This window comes from Cervus canadensis, chromosome 3 (assembly GCF_019320065.1).
Source record: "Cervus canadensis isolate Bull #8, Minnesota chromosome 3, ASM1932006v1, whole genome shotgun sequence".
NCBI classification, from domain to species: Eukaryota; Metazoa; Chordata; class Mammalia; order Artiodactyla; family Cervidae; genus Cervus; species Cervus canadensis.
Window position 1 is genome coordinate 41261091 of NC_057388.1, and position 22231 is coordinate 41283321.

General features: G+C 40.7%; 1 protein-coding gene across 1 annotated transcript in view; it reads right to left on the reverse strand.

Annotated features, from left to right (window-relative positions):
* Window positions 1-18936, reverse strand: part of CCDC146 (coiled-coil domain containing 146) — a 60471-nt gene extending 41535 nt beyond the window's left edge. Inside the window, exons 1-3 of the mRNA XM_043462954.1 lie at window positions 18824-18936; window positions 8196-8278; window positions 4794-5003 (exon numbers count right to left, since the gene is read on the reverse strand). Coding sequence (XP_043318889.1) covers window positions 4794-5003; window positions 8196-8278; window positions 18824-18862 — 332 coding nt within the window. The 5' untranslated portion in view covers window positions 18863-18936. The remainder of the gene's footprint in view (window positions 1-4793; window positions 5004-8195; window positions 8279-18823) is intronic.
* Window positions 18937-22231: the final 3295 nt, after the last annotated feature.

Sequence of the window (22231 nt, forward strand, 5' to 3'; positions counted from 1 at the left end):
CTGACTCCCACAGGCTCATGTTAGGGGCTCCCTCTCCAGTCCTCCCTAACATTGTACACACGCCCATCAAAGGAGTTTTCTCACCACATTGTAGCTGCTTGGGATCACAACCTCCCCTCCAGACTCAGGTTCCTTCCAGGCAGGCTCTGGGATTTTTCTTTATATTATTTACAAGAAACTAGCACCTGTCTGGATTACTGCTACAGCCTTTACTGGTTCCATCAAATTAGCAAATCCCACTAGCCAGTAGGTCTAAAGAGGCATGCATACCAGGTTTATTTTTATGAAACTGTATTTGCAATAAGTAAATGAAGGTTTTTGCAATAACTGTGTGCCACACAGAATTTTATAGGTTAGTTGTGTGGACTGTAGGCTGAAGCTGAATTTCTTCAGAGTTTTGAGTACTTACATCTTTCCTTTTAGAAAGAAAGAAAGTGTGTGACCCCATGGACTCACCCGCCAGGCCCCTCTGTCCATGGAATTCTTTCTCCAGGCAAGAACACTGGAGTGGGTAGCCATTCCCTTCTCCAGGGATCTTCCCAACCCAGTGACCAAACCCAGGTCTCCCACATGGCAGGCCAATTCTTTACCATCTGAGCCATCAGGGAAGCCCTTTCCTTTTAGAGCTTGTATATTTAGTTCAGTTCAGTTCAGTCACTTGGTCGTGTCTGACTCTTTGAGACCCCATGGACTGCAGCACACCAGGCCTCCCTGTCCATCACCAACTCCCGGACTTTACTCAAACTCATGTCCATTGAGTTGGTGATGACATCCAACCTGTGTACGTATTGCTCTTTTACTTCCAAGCTGTGGATCCTGTACCTCAGCTGTGTTGCCACCAGGGGGTGATAGTGTGCTGCCATCTCTGGGTTGCAAAGCCCACCTGCTTGTGCCTGAATTTCAAAATGGTGACATGAGACTCTCCCACAAGCTAAGACTTAGTCTCTTCTTTAAATATAAAATGTTTTTTTTTTCTTGAGCAAACATAAAATGGCTAATTTTTTTGAATGTTTCAGATTAATTAAATTTCAATCATACATTTTCCTCTTTTTCATTAAGAGCCATTGAAACTGAGGAGTTAGGGACCTCTTCCAAAGTCACCAGTCAAGGCTAAACTAACTTTCAAACTCAGCTCTATCTGACTTCAAGGCACTGTTCAGTATCAAGCTATACCTGGAATACACTATTATTGAAATATTCCACTGATTTTTAGAATTTAGATTGCTTTAGATTTTTTGCTTTTATAAATAATAATAGGCATCTTCATGCATTGTCTTTTTTCTTGTTTTGGATTCTCATTTTTGTGGGGCATTACTGGGATGAGAAAAAGTTATTGTGTGTGTGCCTTTTGATATACATAAACCTCTAACCTTTCAAACTGACATTAAAATCTAAAACTGACACTTGCAGCTTTCCTGACTTAGGGGTGTTTCAGCATCAGAGCTCATTCATTTCTTTTCTGTAGCAAGAGTCCTAACTGAAACCATGCCATCCAAGGATTTTGGTTTTAAGGACTTGTAGGCGAAGAAGCAATGCCGGAAGCCACGTGTGCTGCCAAGTGCACGAGGCATCATCCACCATCAGGAGCAGAATCAGCTTGACTGGGTGGAAGTTGTAAGAAGGTCAGTTTCTTATCCAATATAAGCAACAGCCATCACGAGTCAGGCTGTCCAAAGCTGGGCTGCTCTGCTATGGGAGGCTGTGAGCCCCCATCGCTGGAGGTGTTTGAGCACACAGTGAGTGGTTACTGAGAGGAGGTTTGGGTGATTCTGAGAGTATTCAGGGCTGAGAACCTCTTTGGAGACCAACAGTTCTCAAACTCTGACAAGAATAAGAATCACATAGGAAGTATGTGAGCAACTCAAATGTTACCTTGGGTGGGAAGGCCTGGACAGAAAGTGGAATGGTTAGTGTTAGAGTTGGATCCACCTTTTAAACATGGATCTAAGGTGCTTCCCTTTCAGTTATGAGGACTATATGCAGCAAAACCTGTTCTAAGCTGTTTCTGTTCTTGGTTGCCACAAGAACTTTTTTTTTTTTTTTTTTAATGTTTAGAAGGTAAAATCTGTTCCAGCTGTGAGTATTTTCCTTACTACTAATCCTGATGATCTGCATGTCCCTCTGTCAGTCTAACTTTCTGGAATTCTAGAGGCATCACTAAAATAATTTCTCTGTTCCTTTCTTATCAGATGTTTGTTTCTTGGTTCCAACTTTGCTATCGCTGTTGGACTAAGAATAGAAAATGACTGCTAAACCCCTGGGTGAGCACCAACAGGGATCGAGCCATGGCCGAGGAAGCAGTCACAAGGCCATGATCACACTGCCCAGCCCCGCACGCGTGCAGCACGCACATCCCCCTCCACGTCCACACCCGCCACAGACAGCACTGACCGTGGCTCTGTTTCCCCAGCTGACTAAGGCTTGTCAGGATAGTTCAGGTTTAGCATGAGAGACTCAGCTGATTTGCTGTCCAGATCTTTAGGATTTCTAGGAAGCAGAGAAGCCCCCAAAAGGTAACAAAGTAAAAGCTAGAAAAACCTTGAAAAGAATACTGAAAAGTCTTTTCAGGGAAAGTTTCTGGAAAAATAATGACTTCTACTTTGTTTCAAGTATAAGTTCTCAACAGTATTTATTTAATCACTTCATTATTTATTTGTATGTGTTTACTTATTGAAGTAGGTTGCATATTCATTCCTGAACTGCATAGTTACCAAGAGATCATCAATGAGTGTTAATCCAAAGCCAAAAACTGTTGCAACAGATTTAATCAACCAACCATGTAATTATACTTCCCTCAGCACTTATTAAGGAGTTTATATTATTTGAAAACATAAGAAAATCAACTAAATTATAGAGGAAAAATCTTTTCTCTAGAATATTTAAACAATATATTGTTCTTACTAGTTGCCAATGATTCAGAAGTTCCTGAAGATGTTGGGGTAGAGGAGTGCTAGTTATTTGGACTTCTGTTATTCAGGCCCAGAATAAAATGAGATTTTGTTGTGCTGGTCTGAAAAATATCATCTGTATATTTGGATGAATAGGTTTTTTTTTTCCTCTCACTGGCTTGGTTTCTTTATTTTTATGTGGGGATGGAAATATCTAATTTCTTCCCAGGGAGGAAGTGTTGAGTGAATTTGTTTCCTTACCATGTATTACTAAGTATGTTAAGCCAATGAAATACACAGCCTGTAAGTCTTTCCTAGTATTTATTTTGATATCACCATTATTTTTATGGAAATAAGTTTGTTAATTCTTGAGCTAATAGTTGAGGATGCAGGGAAGTCTGCTTAAGCTAAAGTATTACATGTTAACAAATCCAAAAATAATACACACAAAACATTTCTGCAAATGTTCATTTTAAATGTTCTTGTTTACTGTAGATCACTGTGTGCAGTCCCCACCCCCACCCCCATCCCAAGCAACTCAATGAACAATTTGCCTGTCTATACCTAAAAGGCAAGAGTTCTGGTCATTTTTTTCCTTTCCTCTTGGCAGGAATACTTGGAAATTTTAAACAATTTAAATATCAACTGACTTATGTTCCTCTTACCCTTTCATGGAAATGTCAAGCATTCATATTTTCAATACTAATGAACAACTACCAATTGTTTTAATTTCATTATTTTCTCAACTGAAAGAGTGCTTACAGAGCACAGAAATAGCTAAGCTTTCTTTTTATAGATTTCACTGGTGAGCCTGAAACAAGTTTAGATTGAAAGACAAAGAAGAACTCAGATTTTTTTCCCCCTGAATATAATTCTCCTGATTAGGCTAATCTTCATCCCCCAGTTGAAATAATAGGCCCCAAAGAGAGGATTTAAAACCAGGGCGCGCGAAGTCCTCCAAAGGTCACTCAAATCATTCCCTTATCTCTTGGCAGGACTGAGTTCCATCACTCTGCAGGGAATCTATCTACTCTTAAAAATCGCCAGAGAAAGTTCCACCACCTTAAATGATAACACATTCTAGGAGAGATGGTTTGGCTTTCTCTCTGGTGGTACCCAGGCACAGCACATATCACAAAACGTAGACTGCAGTTGTTTTGAAATTCAATCTAAATAGTGTGATTTGCTAAACAAACTCTCACTGACTTGCTACTCACAGGAGGAATGTTAGAGGCAATTTTAGAAATAGCATTTATCCCTTCCAGCAATACATTTCCGTTTTAGTTCATTGAATGACATCCCCCAGATTTGGATAAGTGAGTGTGTCTTCCAAAAGGATATCACTTTTTTCCTTGACCTTAAGGAATAGTCTGGTAATAGGAGAAGAGGGTTGATTATGTGGTCCCTGTTCCTGTATTAGAAGAATCAAGGGAACCAGGTATGGCCCTCAGCTCACATAGGCTTGTTTGGAAAGTCCTCACGGGGCACTCGCCATGTGGACATGGGATCCGGGACCACAAAAAGAAAGGGGCCACCACCAGGGCTGGAGAGACCACGAGTGTGTGCCAAGTCCTTGTTCTATGGAGCGTGTTCTTTGGTTTCAGTTCCTGATGCTTATGGTTTTCCTGACACACGGAAACCACCACAGGGATCTCCTCTTCCTAAGAGCATCTTCCTGAAACCTGAGCTTATTTTTCTAAAATTTTGTAACCTTCTTGTTCAGGGACTGCCTGTTCTAGGGAATCAAGGAAAGAACTAGGCTTGTGGTTCTCTTATCATTGCTATTTCATAACCCCTGTACCTGAAATTCCTTCTTCAGTTAGTCTAAGTTTTTTCACTTAGTTTATATGGAAGCAGCTTTGCTTGCATCTGTCTTCAGCAAACTTGAGAGAATCGTGTACTTACCTATTCAGTCTGTACTGATTACGGAACTCTCTTTCCTTCACTGCATTGTATTCATTTTGATACTTGAGAAGTTGTTCTCTCATTTTGGAAACTTCGGTGGTGAACGCCTGTGGAAAATTATCAGCTTGCTGCAGGTGAAACTGCTGCTCTTGTATTTGCTCAGTGAAACGTTTGGCATCCTGTAGCAGCTGGACCTCTGATTCTTGTGTGCTGGATCCCATAAAAACAGAGATTTGCATAATGAAAAGTGTATACCTTTAATACCCTTAGTAGCTCCTGTGGGGGGTCTGGTGAGGTGTGGAGGGAGTATGTCCACACTGCTGCCCTGTTCCTTCCATTCCTGGGTTCAGTTCAATTCAGTGGCATTTCTGTGCCAAGTATTGCACTAGGTATTAAAAGCAAATGGAACTCACAGTCTAGCCAAGGGGAGCAGACATGAGTAGGAAGCTGGAGTACCAGCTGACAAGTGCTGTCCCTCGTGTCTAGATCAAGATGGTGGGAGATGACAGAGAAAGGATTAGTTGGATGGGAATATGATATTTGCACTTGACTTTAAAGAATGATCATGACCTTCCGTGGGGTGAGAAGAAAAATACCGAGAAGAGTGGGTTCTCCCTCCAACTGCCCTAGCAACCCTGGCTTTCTTGAATTCTTGGATTCTCATGACCTGATTAAAGGAAAATCTTTTCTTCCTTAGTGATAAGAAAAAACAGTTAAATTTTCTAATGACACTTTACCAGGAGACTAGGAAGGAAAATTCTTCTATAAAATTATGAACTTAATTTACATATTTCTGATCATAACTCCAATGCCTGGCTACAGCTGGATGTGAATGTCACAGAAAAGAGCAACACCTACAATTCCAAGTACATTCTATGGCTTTGGCCTTATCCTGGAAAAGGGTGAAGCATGTGGCTTGAGGCAGAATTGAATGAGCATAGAAACTGGACTTATTGGAATCGCCAGTATCTTCAAGCCATCGCTGACCTATGGTGCAATCTAGTGTCAGATCCAGCTTTATCAGCAGATTTGACTCTTCTTTCTCAGAAATCCTTCCTCCTTGCATTTGCTATCTCTCCTCTTCAGAAGCAAGACCCTGCCAGTTCCTGTTTTAAAGGCAGCACTGTGTGCATGCTCCCCACCAACTTTTCTCACTAGGAGAACTCTTCAGGGTTCTGTTCATTTGCAGAGATGCCCAATGACTTAATCAAGCCTGTCTCGACTGAAGTTACCAGCCCCACCCATTTTCTCAGTCTTTACTACATCATTTACTCAACAGCAAAACATTTATTGGGATATCAGATGTTAGGTACCAAATAGCAACAACAGTTATAAAGATACATGTAATTTCCATTCATGAATGCTAGAGTTATTTCTTACAATTCATTTCCTTGTATATACTGTATATATATGAAGTTACCTGATATCCTTAACATGAGTCTTCAACTATGGAATTGTAAGGTATTGTCTTGGGCCATTGAGCCCATTTTCCCTCAGAAAGTAGGCAAACACAGTGGCTACGGTTCCAGCCAGAATGCAAATGGTAATTTACACACCTGAACTTGATTTAGAGCATCAGCAGAAGAGAATTTAACAACTCTTGTAACATGATTTCTATGGAAACCTCATTCAATTTCAGCTCAGCATTCGCAGCCTTTATCTGTCCTGCTGCAGCCCCAGCACCAAGAATGAGGAGTCTGCATCTTCATGTCTTTCCCACCCACCAGGCAGTGGGGGTGGGAGAGAGTGGTGGGTGTTCATTGTAATCACAAAAGAGGGAACTCATGTGTGTTTGTGTGTTTGGGGGCGGTGGGCAGAAGGAGGTAAAATGTGGTAGCAGAAGGGAAGTAGAAGGAGGTAAATGGTAGTAGCAGAAGGGAAGTAATGGTTTTGCGACACAGCCTGGAAGGAGGAAGAAAGAATGCCATGGCCTTGGTCCTGCATGACTCTCACTGGAGTCCAGGGAGCTGAGTTGTGAGCCAGGCAAGGAGGCAGCCACATAGCACCACACAGGGCTCTGTGGGCTCTAGGTTAGAGTTATCCAGAGGGTGAGAAGGGTTTCAGTCCACAAGGAGGCTCAGATAACTGTGTGGAATTACTCACAGTAAAGCGGTGTGAAATATGTTGAAAAGATCACACCAGACTTTCCATCTAAATCCTCTAAGTTCCTGGGTCCTGAGAGCTGTGTGTACACGCTGGCAATTGGGATGAGTTGTGCAGTCCCTGTTATAGGGGTGAGGGTGAGAATTTGGTTTAGGGCGGGGGAGGAGCAGGAGACAAAGCTGAGGGCTCTGGAGGGTGGTTAGGAGCCAGGATGTAGCTGAGTGTGTATGAGGTGGAGCCTAGGGGAGGCTCCATAGGGATGCAGCTCTGCTCTCCTTCATTCCTCCCCTAGGCTCCCATCCTCAAAGTAGCCAAATTCCTAGGCAAGTGAAGCAGTAGGAGTAATGGTTGGATATGAGCGAGGGGGAGGGGGAGGGGAGGATGGCGTGTCTATTCGCTGTGTCCTTGGATTTTAATGAAGACGTCATGCAAAGCTATGAGGCAGGAGGTGGGGAAAAGGAAGAAGGGGACTTGGGAGTAGCAGCACTACAGGATTTCCACTTCTTTCTTCACTCTCCTTCCCCCTTGATTCCCAGTGGCTGATCGAACATGCTTGGGAAACCTTGTTGAATTATTCTATTGTCGCCTAGTCTCTGACCTCTGCTGATTACAACTGGGCTAAGGTGAATGGCTGGGGACAGGAGGAACAGGTGAGAAGTAAAGACAGAAATCTTAGCAGAAGTAGACTGGAGTTGTTACAGAACCTAAACCTCTTGAGTGGTGAAGGTGGGGAAGAGAGAATCTTACAGGAGTGTCCTGTAGCAGAGAATGTCAGTGCCTCACCAGAGTCACCTAGGCCCACTCTAGTGGTCACCAGTAACTTTGGTGGACAGTTGTCATATATAACAACAGCATCTGTGTGCCTCTGCCTGAGAGCTTTCTCTGGCCATTGGAACTTACGGCTTCTCAGAGGGTAAGCTAGAAGTGTCAGGAGCTCATCTACCTAGAAGCAATCCTAGATCAACAGGAGATGGAAATTAGTGAACAGATATACCAGTGTTCTCACCCTTCAGTGGGAGAGTTCTGAGGCGTGTTCTGTAGTCACTCAGGGGGTCCTTGGTGAGACTGAGCCCCAGTTGTCTGCAGTGTTAACCTGAAGATTAACATATCCCCAGCTGAATAACTTTCTTCCCCATGTCACTTCCCCCCTACCTCATGATAATTTTTGGTATCACTGCTTAAACTGCTTGAACTCAAATCTTTGTCTCAGAGTCTGCTTTGGGGAAAATGAAAAATAAGACGGGTCCCATTTCAAGGAAGAAGTAGAAGCATGAGTCTCCATGTTGGTAAATAGCGTACCTCATCACAGTATCATGCAGCAAGGTGTACTTGGCTTTTAACTCTGCCATCCTGGTTCCAGGAAGTTTCCCCAGAGCATGTAACTAGCAAAGAGAACACAAGGAACACAAGACCACTATTAGCCATAATCCTCTTTATGCCTGAAGCAAAGACAGAATGGATATATAAAATCTTTCAACTAAACACTAGGAAACATGCGGCAACAAGGCATATTAGAAAGGTGGCAGGTGTTCAGAGAAAATGGTTCTAGTACTATTCTGCTGAGTTCCTGGGAAAGTCTTTTACCTCTCAAGATGAATACTGTGATTTCTTCATCTGTTACCTGAGGGAAGGAATTTATTTAAATTCTTCCAACTCTAAAAAAAATCTCATCTATCTAGCTTTAGCAAACAAGGTACAGAGTATAAATTACTAGGGTGGCTATTTGTAAGTTGAAAGAACTAATAATTATTGAGCCTCTATTATAAGCAGCTGTTGTACATTAGCTATTTCATTCATGAAAATGTTTTGTGAATAGGGGTTTTTCCCTTTCAAACTGAAGTTTAGAAAGCTTAAGTAATTTGTTTAAAGTTACAGAAGTAGTTAACACCAGTCGTTGTTTAGTCACTAAGTCACGTTCGACTCTTTTGTGACCCTGTGGACTGTAGCCTGCCAGGCTCCTCTGTTCATGGAATTTCCCAGGCAGGAATACTGGAGTGGGCTGCCATTTCCTCGATCAAGGGATCTTCCTGACCCAGGGATTGGACTCGTGTCTCTTGTACTGACAGGTGGATTGTTTACTGCTGAGCCACTACAAATGTCCCCAAATGTATTCATATGACACCTTAAATAGAATTCATATGTAAATTTTTAAGTGTTGAGTTGCTTTTGATAGGTTGACCTAATATTTGATTTTATAAACATTTAATTAAACACTTCTATTTTGGTTCTGCAGTTTTCTTTCTGTGTTTCTGAGCCAATATATAATTTATTTTGAATCACAGACATTTTCACTGGCTTCAAAAAAGAGTGCAGGCCATAGGCATTGTGCCTTTTAAGTCTAATTTCTTAAAAAAATTCACATGGGGCACTCTTAAAGGAGACAAGTAACTGGGAAAATGTTATGAAAAGGTTAAGTGTGTGTGTGGGCTTACATGGTTATGTGTGTACTAGGAAGCCCACACAGGAGCCAGCCTTGTAACTAGCAGCAAACTGACCTAGTGAGATAGTCACTGAAGTTAAGCCATTAGGTAAGGTAATCATAGAACCATATGTTTAAAAACACATATAGAACTTTGTTTTAAGGCTGTAAAGACCATTACCTCCCATCCATTGCCCTGCACCATGGAAACAAGTGAATTGACGTAGGGCCTACCCTACAGTAGCTCATAGTTTGAGGTGATAGGCACAACAGAAATTACTGAATGCTTAGAATTACACTCAGTAGTTTTAATGTTCATAAAAAAAGTATATTTGATATTTTGTAATTATTTTCTTTATATTGTAAGGTAAAGCAAATAAGTAAAATGATAAATTATAGACCCCTTCCATGGGGTGGAACTTCTAAAATGGTGGTGTGAAGTAGTTGATGAAGTCCTTCTCTCAAAGAAACATTGATCAAGCTGGTCAAAATTATCTAAGATACCCATTTATGGTCTCTGGAAATTGACCTAAGGGCATGATAGAAATTGAGAGGTATTTATTTAATAAAATCTACTGAAACTCAGACAAGTAAGAAGACTATGGCATTTACCCCATGAGCTGCATCCATCACTCTTAGGTCCCTCTTGTATAAGAAGCTTTCTGGGCAGGGTTGACAGTCAATGAGAATCCCATTGCCCCACCTTTCTGTTGCTGAAGATGTATTCCAGGGGGTGGGGCAGCCCTCCCCTCACCCCAAACTGTATGGGAAGAGCTTTACTGGGCAGGTGACTGAAGCTGTTGAGTAGTGCCCATCCCCGCTCCCCAATCTCCTGCTGAACAGGGAGACTCTGGGTAGGCTTGGCAGCCTAAGATCAGACCCCTTAACAAATGCTGATCACCTCCTGCCTGAGGCTGCTCACTCGATTTGGAAGAGTGTAGAGTATTCATGCCCCAAAGAATTGTCAAAAAGAATAGTTATCACAAGAATTAACAGTAAAAGGAGGCTAATAGTTTAGTGATATCAGTGGAGGCAGACCAGCAGAAGTTTAACAGAGAAATTGGGGCCAGAAAGAGTCAAAGAGGGCCCTGCTAGTATCACACTTGATACCAGTGGTCCAGAAGGCTGTGGAAAAGCTAAAGGCTGTGACCTGTGAGGAGGAACCAGAGAGTACACTTCCAAGGTCCCTGAGCTAAAGGCGGGGCAGATATGTCAACTCCCTGAACCTTGAAAGTAGTCCCCAAGCCACATACAGACTCAATGGAAAAGAGTGAAACCTTGAAGTGTTTACTGGCTCAGGAGGCTTAAATACAATCTCTGACCAACCAGTGGTTGACCAAGCTATGGAGCACCCCCCACCCAAGAAGCCAAGCTTAACAACAAAAACAAGGAAAGATTATCTACACAGAGACATTAGAGGCTGCACAAGAACAAAGACTAAAACAGCAACAAGAAGAAGCCTGGAGAGGATCAGAATCTGGACTTGCCCCAGTGTTATCCAAAATGTCCAGTTTTTCAACAAAAAATCATGAGATATGCAAAGAAAAAAAGTCAGAAACTGCTTTGGGGTGTGTAAATGTTGGACTTAAAGACTTCAAAGCAGCTATTATAATATGTTCAAAAAATGAAACAAAATCACATTTGAAGAATTAGAAGAGATTATGATGACAGTTCATCAGATAGAGACCATCAATAAGGTATAGATCTAGGTTAAGAACTAAGATTTTTTACAAATGATGTTCTTTGGGTAATAAGAATGTACAGTTTTTATATTTTTATTTTCACTTATCTATATTTCATAATTTTTTCCAAATGGATACATACTACTTTTAATAACAAAAAGTTAAAATATGCTTGAAAACAATTGCTATAAGCAATAGGAATTCAGAACAGAATTTCAAACTGGAGAATACTGTGATCAGATCGTAGTGGCAGATACAGCCGAATTCTAGCTCAGACTTATTGAAAACTCAGCTGAATTGTCCCTAACTTGAGTCTCATCTGAAACAGCAGTAGTTTGAAGCCTGATGGCAGGTCAGCCATGGATGCTTGTTGGCGGGTTTTATGACCACAGAAAAAGCAGGAAGGTGGACATATTTCTTTTCCTATTTGCTATTTACATCACTCCACCAGCCAGGTTACCTTTGGTATCCAGAATCTGGAAGAAAGCTGACAGGGCAACACTTGTGATATGTGTTTGTAGTTTCTGCATAACTTGGAAAAGGTTAAATTATAGATGTTCAGAAAAAGGATAGATAAGCTATCTTACTATGGTCTACTCTACTAAACACAAATATCTCTTAAAAAGAGTCAGGCTTCCCTTGTGGCTCAGTGGTAAAGAATCCGCCTGCCAGTGCAGGAGACAAAGGTTCTATCCCTGGTCCAGGAAGATCCTACTTCGTGTAGAGCAGCTTAGTCCATGCACCACAACTGCTGAACCTGTGCTCTAGAGCCTAGGAGCCGCAACTACTGAACCAAATGCCCTAGAGACTGTGCTCCACAAGAGAAGCCACCACCACAAGCAGCCTGCACACCACAACTAGAGAAAAGCCCCCACAGCAATAAAGACTTGGCACAGCCAAAAAGAAATTGAATAAATAAATATAAATAAAATTTTTAAAAGAAAAAGATTCAGTTCTAGTAGATGAAATTATTTGTCTGTAAACATAAACTTGGAAAAGACAGTTGCATTTTCACCCTGCGTGACACAACTGGTTACAGAAACCAAGTTTGTCATGTTTTAAAAATGCATGCTCTAAGAAATAGAGCATAAAGCCCAATCTTAAGTTGTCAAAGAATATACACAACAAAAGGTTAGATATAATGTCAGAAGTTCATAAATAGGATTTCACAATAGATTCTTGTGTTACTGAATTGCCTTGTTGGTAATTGAGACTGGAAGGAAACATTTACTCTAGAGTTAAAAGTGTAACAAGAATTCATGATTCATAGATGACATGTAATAATATGGAAAAAATTTCAAAAATTGAAATTTTGGGACATTCCAAGGAAACTAATAGCTCAGTAAGAGCTTTTACCAAGTGGACTTATCTGGAAGGGGTCAGCATGAGGAAACAATTAAGTGTCTGTGTGGGTGTCCATGGGGCAACCAAGGTAACCATGGTTATTAACCTACTCTATTCTTATTGCTTCTTTGACATTACCTACGGGTGGTCTCATCCTGAGAAATAGCTGCCATGCTATGGGAGGTAGGATAAATATTTACCATCCTTATCTCTCTCTCACCCTCTCCCTTTCACTGCTAGAAATAAAGAACATAGCCATTAGATGTAGCTCAAATGCAATCAAACTCTAAACAACAATTCATCACTCATTTTGTTTGACTTCTCCCCTTGGTTGTCATATGAAGTTTTAGCTTTTCTGTACACCTAACCTAACACATTGACCAAGCAAAATTTGGCCACCTAAAGTCATCAACAAATCTATTTATCTACACTTACACACAGCCTTAATTTCTTTCCCCACGTCTCAAAAATGAAGTCTTCCTTTCCTCCTGGTCATGTCCCACCCATCCACATGTGCTCTCAAATTATATCTCCTACCCAATCATTTCATGGGAAATAGATGGGAAAACAGTGGAAACAGTGTCAGACTTTATTTTGGGGGGCTCCAAAATCACTGCAGATGGTGATGGCAGCCATGAAATTAAAAGACGTTTACTCCTTGGAAGGAAAGTTATGACCAACCTAGACAGCATATTAAAAAGCAGAGACATTACTTTGCCAACAAAGGTTCGTCTAGTCAAGGTTATGGTTTTTCCAGTGGTCATGTATGGATGTGAGAGTTGAACTGTGAAGAAAGCTGAGTGCTGAAGAATTGATGCTTTTGAACTGTGGTGTTGGAGAAGACTCTTGAGAGTCCCTTGGACTGCAAGGAGATCCAACCAGTCCATCCTAAAGGAGATCAGTCCTGGGTGTTCATTGGAAGGACTGATGCTGAAGCTGAAACTCCAATACTTTGGTCACCTCATGAGAAGAGTTGACTCATTGGAAAAGACCCTGATGCTGGAAGGGATTGGGGGCAGGAGGAGAAGGGGACGACAGAGGATGAGATGGCTGGATGGCATCACCGACTCCATGGACATGAGTTTGAGTAAACTCTGGGAGTTGGTGATGGACAGAGCAGCCTGGTGTGCTGTGATTCATGGGGTCACAAACAGTCGGACACGACTGAGTGACTGAACTGAACTGAACTGAGCCCCTTCCTAGGCATATCTTCTCGCCTTTATAATAACACCTGCTTCCCCTCTTTGCTGCCTCAACACATAAGAGCCAAGTACATTACAAGTGGACTTTGGTTTGAATTCCAGCTGTGCTACTTTTTAACCCTGTAATTTGGAGTAATATTTAATCCATCTGTACCTCATTTATAAAAGAGGAAAAATAGCCCCATTTCATAAAGCTGTGAAAGTTGCTCAGTCATGTCCAACTCTTTGCGACCTCATTGGAATTGCCCAGGCCAGAATAGAGGAGTGGATAGCCTTTCTCTTTTCTAGGGGATCTTCCTAACCCAGGGATCCAACCCAGGTCTCCCGGCAGGCAGATTCTTTACCAGCTGAGCCACAAGGGAAGCCCTCATAAAGCTGTAATGAAGACAAAAGGAATCAATATATATAAGGTATTGAGTATAGTATCTGGTAAACAAATAAGGACTTTATCAATGTTAGTTATTTTATTATTATTATTATCATTAACATTATCCTCAACCTATAAATTTGCTCAAGTCTATCTTATAAAAACAAACAAAACAAAACATACCTTGAATGCCGTGCTCCCGTTTAAATAACCCTTTCTTTCTCTCCTTCTCTTTCATTTCAGTTTTTTCTCAGAAGAGTTGGCTCTGTCCTTTATCTCCACTCTCTTACTTTCCAGTCACTCACCGATCTATAGGGATCAGGCTGCCACTGTATCACCAGATTGGTAAACTGACTGATGATTTCCCTATTTCTCTGGCTGATTTTGATATTTTTCTCATTATCACTGTTTTTCAATAATTTGTTTAGGATATGTCTTGGTGTGGTTTTCTTTGGCTTGAGATTTTCAGTGTTTTCAATCTGTGGGTTTATAGTTTTCATCAAATTTGGAAAAAAATTCAAGTGTTATTTCTTCAAATATTTTTTTCTGTCCCCTTTTCCTCTCCTTCTGTGATTCTTTTTTTTTCCCTTCTGTGATTCTAATTAAGCATGTTGGGCCACTTGATGTCCACAGATCACTGATGTTCTGTTCATTTTTGTCTTCCAGTCTTTTTTGTTTCATGTTGGATGGTTTCTATTGTCATATCCGAAACCTCACTCATCACTTTTTCTTTAGTATCTAACATGCTGTTAATCCCATCCAGTGAACTGTTCACCTCAAGTGTTGTTTTTTCATTTTTAGAAGTTTGGTTTGGGCTTTTTTATTCTACTCTCTCATTATGCTCATGCTCTCCTCTACCTTTCCCCCCTACATTCAAAGCATGTGTAATGGCTGTTTTATTGTCTTTGTCTACTAATTCTGCTTTTGTGTCTACTCCATTATTGGTTTTTCTCATTATAGGCCACATTTTCTTGCTTCTCTGCATGCCTACTAATGTTTGATTGGACGACAGACATTGTGATTTTTACACCGTTGTGAAATGGATTTTTTTTTGGGGGGGATACTCCTTTAAATATTTTGGGACTTTGTGAGTCACAGTTAAGTTACTTGGGAATAGTTTGATCCTTTCAAGGCTTGCTTTGAAACTTTGTTGAGGAAGTCTAGAATGAGCTTTCTTTCTGGGCTAATTTGGCCCCACTCCTGAATCAGTACACTTCTACTGTGCCAAGAGGTCTTCTAATCGCCTAACGAACTATTCTTGGCTCTGTGTGAGCTCCAGGTATTGTTCTATCCCAGTCTCTCTGGGAGTTCTTTCCCAGCCTCAGCACTGTCCTCAAATGCATGCACTGATCAGCATTCCTTGGCAGATTTCCGGAGTGCTCTCTCTCTCTCCCGCCCCCCACCCCTGTGAAACTCTCCCTTCACCTCACCTACATAATTTAGCCAATGTGGCCTCCCTGAACCCCAAACTCTGTCAAATCAGCAAGCCCAGCTGGCTCTGTTTGGAATCCCCTCCCTCTGTTATTACTTGGAGAAACACTCTTGTAAGTAGTAAAATGGGGCAATTATAGTTCTCAGCTCATTTATTTACCTATTCCAAGGAATCAATGCCCTGTGGTATTGTCCAAAGTTTGGAAACCATTGTTCCACCTGATTTGGTCCATTTTTTAGTTGTTTAAGGTAAGAGGGTAAATCTAGTTTCTGTTTCTCCATCTTGATTAGAAGTAGAGCCTTAGTGACCTCTTAATTATTAAATTCAAACATCCCTCTGTTCTTATTATACTTGATAATCTTATGACATTTATTACTATTGACTTCTGACAGTTCATTGTTCTTGAACTCTCTCCTCTGGTTCCTGTGGCATATGGTTTCACGGTTCTTTCCTAATTCTTCTGTTTTTTTCTCACCAACTTTTTGAAAGTTGGTGTTGCCCATGCTTTTGCCATGACCTTTTTTCTTTTTAAATTTATCCACTGTACCTAGTCTGAACTACCTGTATAGTCGGAACCTGCCTGTATGCCAATGACTCTCGAACAGAGGAGTCCGCAGGCTACTGTTATTAGACAAACTAGGACTTTGTTTGGGTAAGAGCCATTCAAGACTATGAGAATTAAGAGAGAGCAATAAACATCTTCCTCTAACATTTAGAATACATGATTTACTTAAATGATATAATATCAACATTCATATACTGCGACCATTTTTTAAGAGAGAAATTTGATATTATGGGGCATTTCATCCACAGATTCTGTTAAACTAGATATGTCAGATAGTTTCATAGAATAGACAGACTCTAGTGCTATACACAAGTCTTCATCACTTCTTTTTGAGAATGTGGCAGTAGATAACTAAGCACTTTCCTGACTTCAAGTTGTGTCCCCTTGAATCTCCTTCTAGCTGCCAGCAGAGTGCTGTATCTAAAATACAATTTTCGTACCTTTCCCCAGGGAGAGGTCAATCCTATTGAGGCATGGCCAGTTGGAGAAGAATGCCTGTGCCTTAAAGTACAATTTTCACCTTGCTTAAAAGCCTTCAAAGGATCCTATCACTTTCAGGGTGAAGTCTAAGTTCCTCTACTTGGTATACAAGGGCCTTGGTTATCTGGAGATTGCCACCCTCTCCAAACCTGGCTCTTCTCCTTCTAAACCTACTGTGACCATTTCATTTCTAGAACATGTCCTGTGGTTGGCAGATGATGCCCCTCCCCCCAATCCCAAGATGTCCACATCATAATCCCTATTATGTGTAGATAGGTTACTTTTTATGGTAAACGGGACTTGGCAGATACGGACTTTAAGATAAGGACATTACTGTGGATTATCTGACTGAGTCTGGTCTAATCACATGAGTCCTTCAGAGCAGAGAATGTTTCTTGGCTGAGTTAGAGAGATGAAATGGAAGAAGAAGGAAAGATTGAAAGTGTGAGAAGGACTTGACCTGCCAGAGGAAGTGGACCTCAAGACAAGAAATAAGGGCTGCTTCTAGAAGCTGGAACAGGAAGAGAACCAGATACTCCCCTAGAGCCTCTAGAAAAGAATGCAGTCCTGTCAACACCTTGATTTTAGCCTATCAAGACCCGTATTGGACAAGATGTCCTACATAATATAATAAATTTGTGTTGTTTAAGCCACCAAGTTTATGGTAATTGGTTATGAGAGCAGTAGAAGACAAATACCGTCTCATACCATGTCTTGGTATGTTGTTGTATTGCCCTAGCTTCAATTTCTCCTGTCCACTTGGAGACTTCTTATTCTTCTTTTGAAACATCTCAGTTGTCAGCCTCTGTGGCTGGCTTTCATTTCCAGGCAGATTACTTCTTTCTCTCTACTGCTTCTTTAATTTTAGATGCATATCTTATTGTACACATGGTAAACTATTATCAACATATGTTTAAATATGTCACTCCTGTTAGGCTGTGTACTCCCCGATGATAGAAATCCTAGGGTGTTCATCTCTCAGCCCCAGCACATAGCTAGGTATCTTATAAGTACTCGGTAATATTCTTCACACTGTGTTGACTTAAGCTTATCTTAAAACCAGTGATGTGGCTGTAAGAACTCTCGTTCATTCATTCACTTCCACTCCAACTTTCCCATCAGAGAGGGCAGGTGTAAAAGGAGGACAAGAGCAGGTAACTTGGCCTCAACACAAGACTTGAAAGAGCAGAGAATGTGCCACACAACACAGGCCGCCTCACCCACGGCTCCCCTGCTCCCTTCTGTGTGGCTGGCAAGGCTCACAGGATGAGCAGAGAGCTCCGGGACTGTTTCCCACAGCTGTCTCCTTCCTCCTTTGGTGGCCGACCACAGGAATGCGGGGGAGGCCACAAGTGGCAAACAGGGCCTCCCAGAGTAAAGGTATCAAATGCGGTGGACATTGTGGGTGAGGAATGCAGGTGGCTTAGCTCTGTGTAAGACTTTAAAGTTAAGTTACAATAATTTTAAGATAACATGCACAGCCAAATAAATAAAAAGCATGTCAAAGCACATACATGCTAGTGAGTGACATTCCTTTAAAATACATTTGTCCCAGTGAAACTGCAGTTGCTTGGAATTTTAACAATCATTTATCCTTTGTTTAAATGATTTCCCCCCTACTTCCAAAGATCATGGGAAAAGATGATAGCAGGTTGGAGTGGCTGTGAGCCCAGGAGGCAGGAAATGAGCCAGATTAAAACCCAGATTCCTCTTTCTGAACTTCAAAGGGCGAACTAATGGTTAAGAGTAAAGAAGCTAACTGGGCCAGAGTCCTGAGGGGTATTTACATGAGAGTCAGAACATAATGGAGTTAGGAAACAGAGCTAAAAACCATGACAAATGACTAAAATCACAAAAACAGGAACTAGAAGAGTAGGGGTGGGGGCAGGAATGGCGGTGTGGGGGCGGGGCAGGAAGGACTGTGTTGCCTGCTGACTCTGACCAATCAGTTTTCATGCATTTACATGCCGGGGCCCCACCTCTAGGGCACCTTTACAGACCTGTGCCTTTAGGTAAGGAGAGATCGAAAAGTGGAGCTGGGACCCATCTCAAACACAAGGGTTACAAATGTATAAAAGATGGTCAATTATTCATCTCACTATGCAGGTCACAGAGTACAGCCTCTGCATTGCTGCTGTCCCAAGGAGCCATCACTGTAAATGTGGGTGAGCCTGGAGCACAGTGGCCTAGGTCCCTGGATCTGCTACTCTCTGCTGCTACTCCCAACTTTCAGGCTCCTCTTTGTGCTAAGGACTCTGCCCCTCTCTCTTGGCTGGCAGCCAATTCCTCCTGCTCTGGGCTATGAGGTTACAGATAGAGGATATAGCCACTTCCCACAACAAAAAATCTTGGGACCTTTGGTGCCCACCTTCCTGTTTTGAAGATGCATTTGCCCACACTGCTCTTCCCGGTGTTCATAAATAACAGTGCATTTACCAGAGAGGCATCTGGGAAGCCCCGGTGCCAGCTGAGCATGCTCTGTGACAGCGTCCTCCACTTCCCCTTCTAGCAGGCAGATTGTGATGGACAGTGAAGCTTTTCACTGCTAACCAAAGAAGTGTCCTTTGGAAAAGAACAAAAACCTGAAGTGACAGCTCGCAACTTCCTCATTGATACCATGAAATGGAAACTCAGGAGCAGAATATGAGGATGTTTGAGTTGCATTCTTGCTAATCTCCTGGTAGGGGAGCCTTAAATCCTGGCAGCATATTTGGGCAAGCCATTTAAATTTTGTTCATTTTATCCCAAAGTATTTTAATCTTTTTGATTCTATTGTAAGTAGAGCTGTTTTTGTGATTTCATTTTTGGATTGTTTATTTCTAGTGTGCAGAAGCCATTTGATTTTGATGAGTAAAATTATTAACCATGAAAATATAGGCCACTCCTTAAAACCTGCTGTAAGCTTCCCTATGTGTTCTACAGATGCTTCTGTTAAGGCAGAATATCTCTCACTCTTTTATTCACTTGATATAGCCCAGATATCTAGAACCTGCTGAACAGTAGAAGTATTTCATGAGTGATGTTACTATAGCTCACACATTCCTCAATTAGAGTGCTCATCTTGTAATGTTGAAATCATGCTCAGATGTCTGTCCACCAGATGGGAAGCTCTCTGCAGGTGGAGGTCATTCTGATGTCTTAAGAACCTGGCACACAGCAGGTGCTCAGCATATGCCTCAAGAATCCATCAGCTTCTGGCAGACGGGGGTGTGGCATGAAAGGTTGCACATATCAGTAAAATTATTAACCGTGAAAATAGAGGGCGATCCTTAAAACTTGCTGTTTTATCTCAATATATGACCTGTCCTCGCCATATATACATGTGAATTGGGCCAAAAGGATAAAAGACATCACCTAAATAATATAAAAAAGTCAATCTAGAAGGAACACCAACAGCCTGAAGGGGGTGCGTGCGTGTGTGGTGTGTGTGTATGTGTATGTGCAGGTGGGCGTGTGTGTATAAAAGTTAAGAGGATATAAGCTGGTATTATTTGTGGAAGATTTATGGAATGGTTGATTGTATGTGGAATGCACATTCCCCATACAGGTTGGAATGGAATATTAGCCTTTAAATAGAAAAACTGTCCAACATTTTCTCCTGACAGCTTGTCACTGGGGGAAAGTCCTCAACTCAACCTGATCTACTTCCAAGGATGGGTAGCTCAGCCCATAATCACTCAGACTTCTATAGACTGTTAGGTCATATTTAAGTACCAGAAATATTAAAATCCATGAATAAAGCATAAAATCCAATACCTGAATGTTTGAATCCTAACGAAAACTCTTTAAAGGGAAAAAGAATAGAATTTTTATAACTAAATGGGTATTATAATGTGTTACACTTAAACTGAAAGATCCTCATAATCTTTTGTTATGTACTTATATGAACCAATTAGTCACTTTATAGATTTCTTGAAACACTATAACTTGAATGGTAACCAATGGATAGCAATTGCTCATGGTAATTATATAACAGCCTATTCTGGGATTTCCTCAGAGAAGGGTGGAATATTCAGAAATTAACACAGTTTGCCAAGAAGTCTGTTTTTTTATGATATTTGAAGACATAGTTTTTAGTTTTGAAAAAAGAAGAGAAAACCATATAATGTCACCAAGTATAATTTTAAAACTTTTTTCACTTGATACCAACTTTGATACCCAAGCAAAGTAAAATAAAAATACATGAAAAAAGTTTAAAAAGTAGATTTTAACAAACATTTCACCAAACACAGCTGTTTCTAGTTCACTAAGTCAGTGATTACAAAATATTTTAATGTGCTTTCTGGCAAACATAAAGAGCCTCATTTCATGGAAATGCCACGTTTCCAGTTATCCTTGATAGGTTGTAAAATTTAGAGACTGGTAACTATTTCTACATATTTCTTAATCAGGAAAAGTAGGTAAAATACTGCCTTTATCTCTTAAAATATATGAGATGGACATTAATCCATGTCACAGCAGTGTATTTTACTCCAAATATTGCAAACTAGCAGTCCCAGGTGGTGCTAGTGGTAAAAATTCCACCTGCTAATTCAAGAAATGTAAGAGACTCAGGTTCAGTTCCTGGGTTGGGAAGATCCCCTGGAGAAGGAAATGGCAACCCACTCCAGTATTCTTGCCTGCAGAATCCCATGGACAGAAAAGTCAGGTGGGCTACAGTTCATAGGGTTGCATAGAGTCAGACATGCCTGAAGCAACTTTAGCACACAGCAGTCAAAAGTATAAATCTGTAGATATTTTTAGTATGTACAATTTTTAAAATTAGAAAATTAGCTGGGAACATCTAAAAATTTGTAGATTTGGCCATAAAAACTGAATTCCCAGCTTCTCTTGAAAAAACTTTAGATTTGATGACATCGGATTCATATTCCAACATTACAATAATCAATTGGCATTTAGCAGAGACTGACTTTCAGAAATAATAAAAGAGGCTTCCCCCTTTTAAAAGGAGCCCAGTCTACCCTACCCTTCCAATGTATGTACAATGTACTAACATCTAGGCTGTTTCACTTGTTACCTTTACAGACCTTGTAGTAGTAGGCATTTAACATTGGGACACTGCTTTATGTTTTATTAATACATATACACAAACACATACAACTATATCATCTGAAGTTTAAAACCTAATGCTTTAAAATTTCTGAGATTTTCTTACTGTTTTTCCATTTTAGTTTCTGATAATTTTATGAAAAGATTAAATAAACATGATTCTGATACTTTTGACTAACATTTTAAAAATACTTAAATTGAGATATTTTATTATTTGGATATTGAAATATATTTATTCAGTTTATTAAAACTTTATACACCATGGAAAAAAAATTAAGCTAAAAAGGTTCTGAGGAGAATGTGAAAAAATGTGTCATTTGGCTCAATTTTGGAGGAGGGGGCTGAAAAACAGGAAACATTCAGTTGAAGAGGTTTTCCTCATCTACAAACACTACCCTAGCAGCTAAGGATCTTTTTGGCTTTGTATCTTATAAGCTTTGACAAAATAGCAAATTATAATTTGTAAGAAAGTTGCAGATAAATTCTGAACAGCTTACCCTAGCAGTTATCATTTTAGTTGAGCTTTGAGCCAAATAAGAAGTAGACACTGAGTGATGTAGTCAAATGAGAAAATTATTTCCAGGCAAGTCAAGCAGTGGAACCCTAGGGATTCTAAGAGGGGAGTCACTGGAACAAAAATATAGATTCAAAAAGAGCATAATTTATGACTTATGAAAGACTGAAAATTCCATTAAGTAGGGACCATGCTTATCTTTCCCATCACTGTGTTTCCAAGGTCTAGTTCATACGGGACTCACAGATGCATGCAGAGTGAGTGAGAGGAAACACACATGC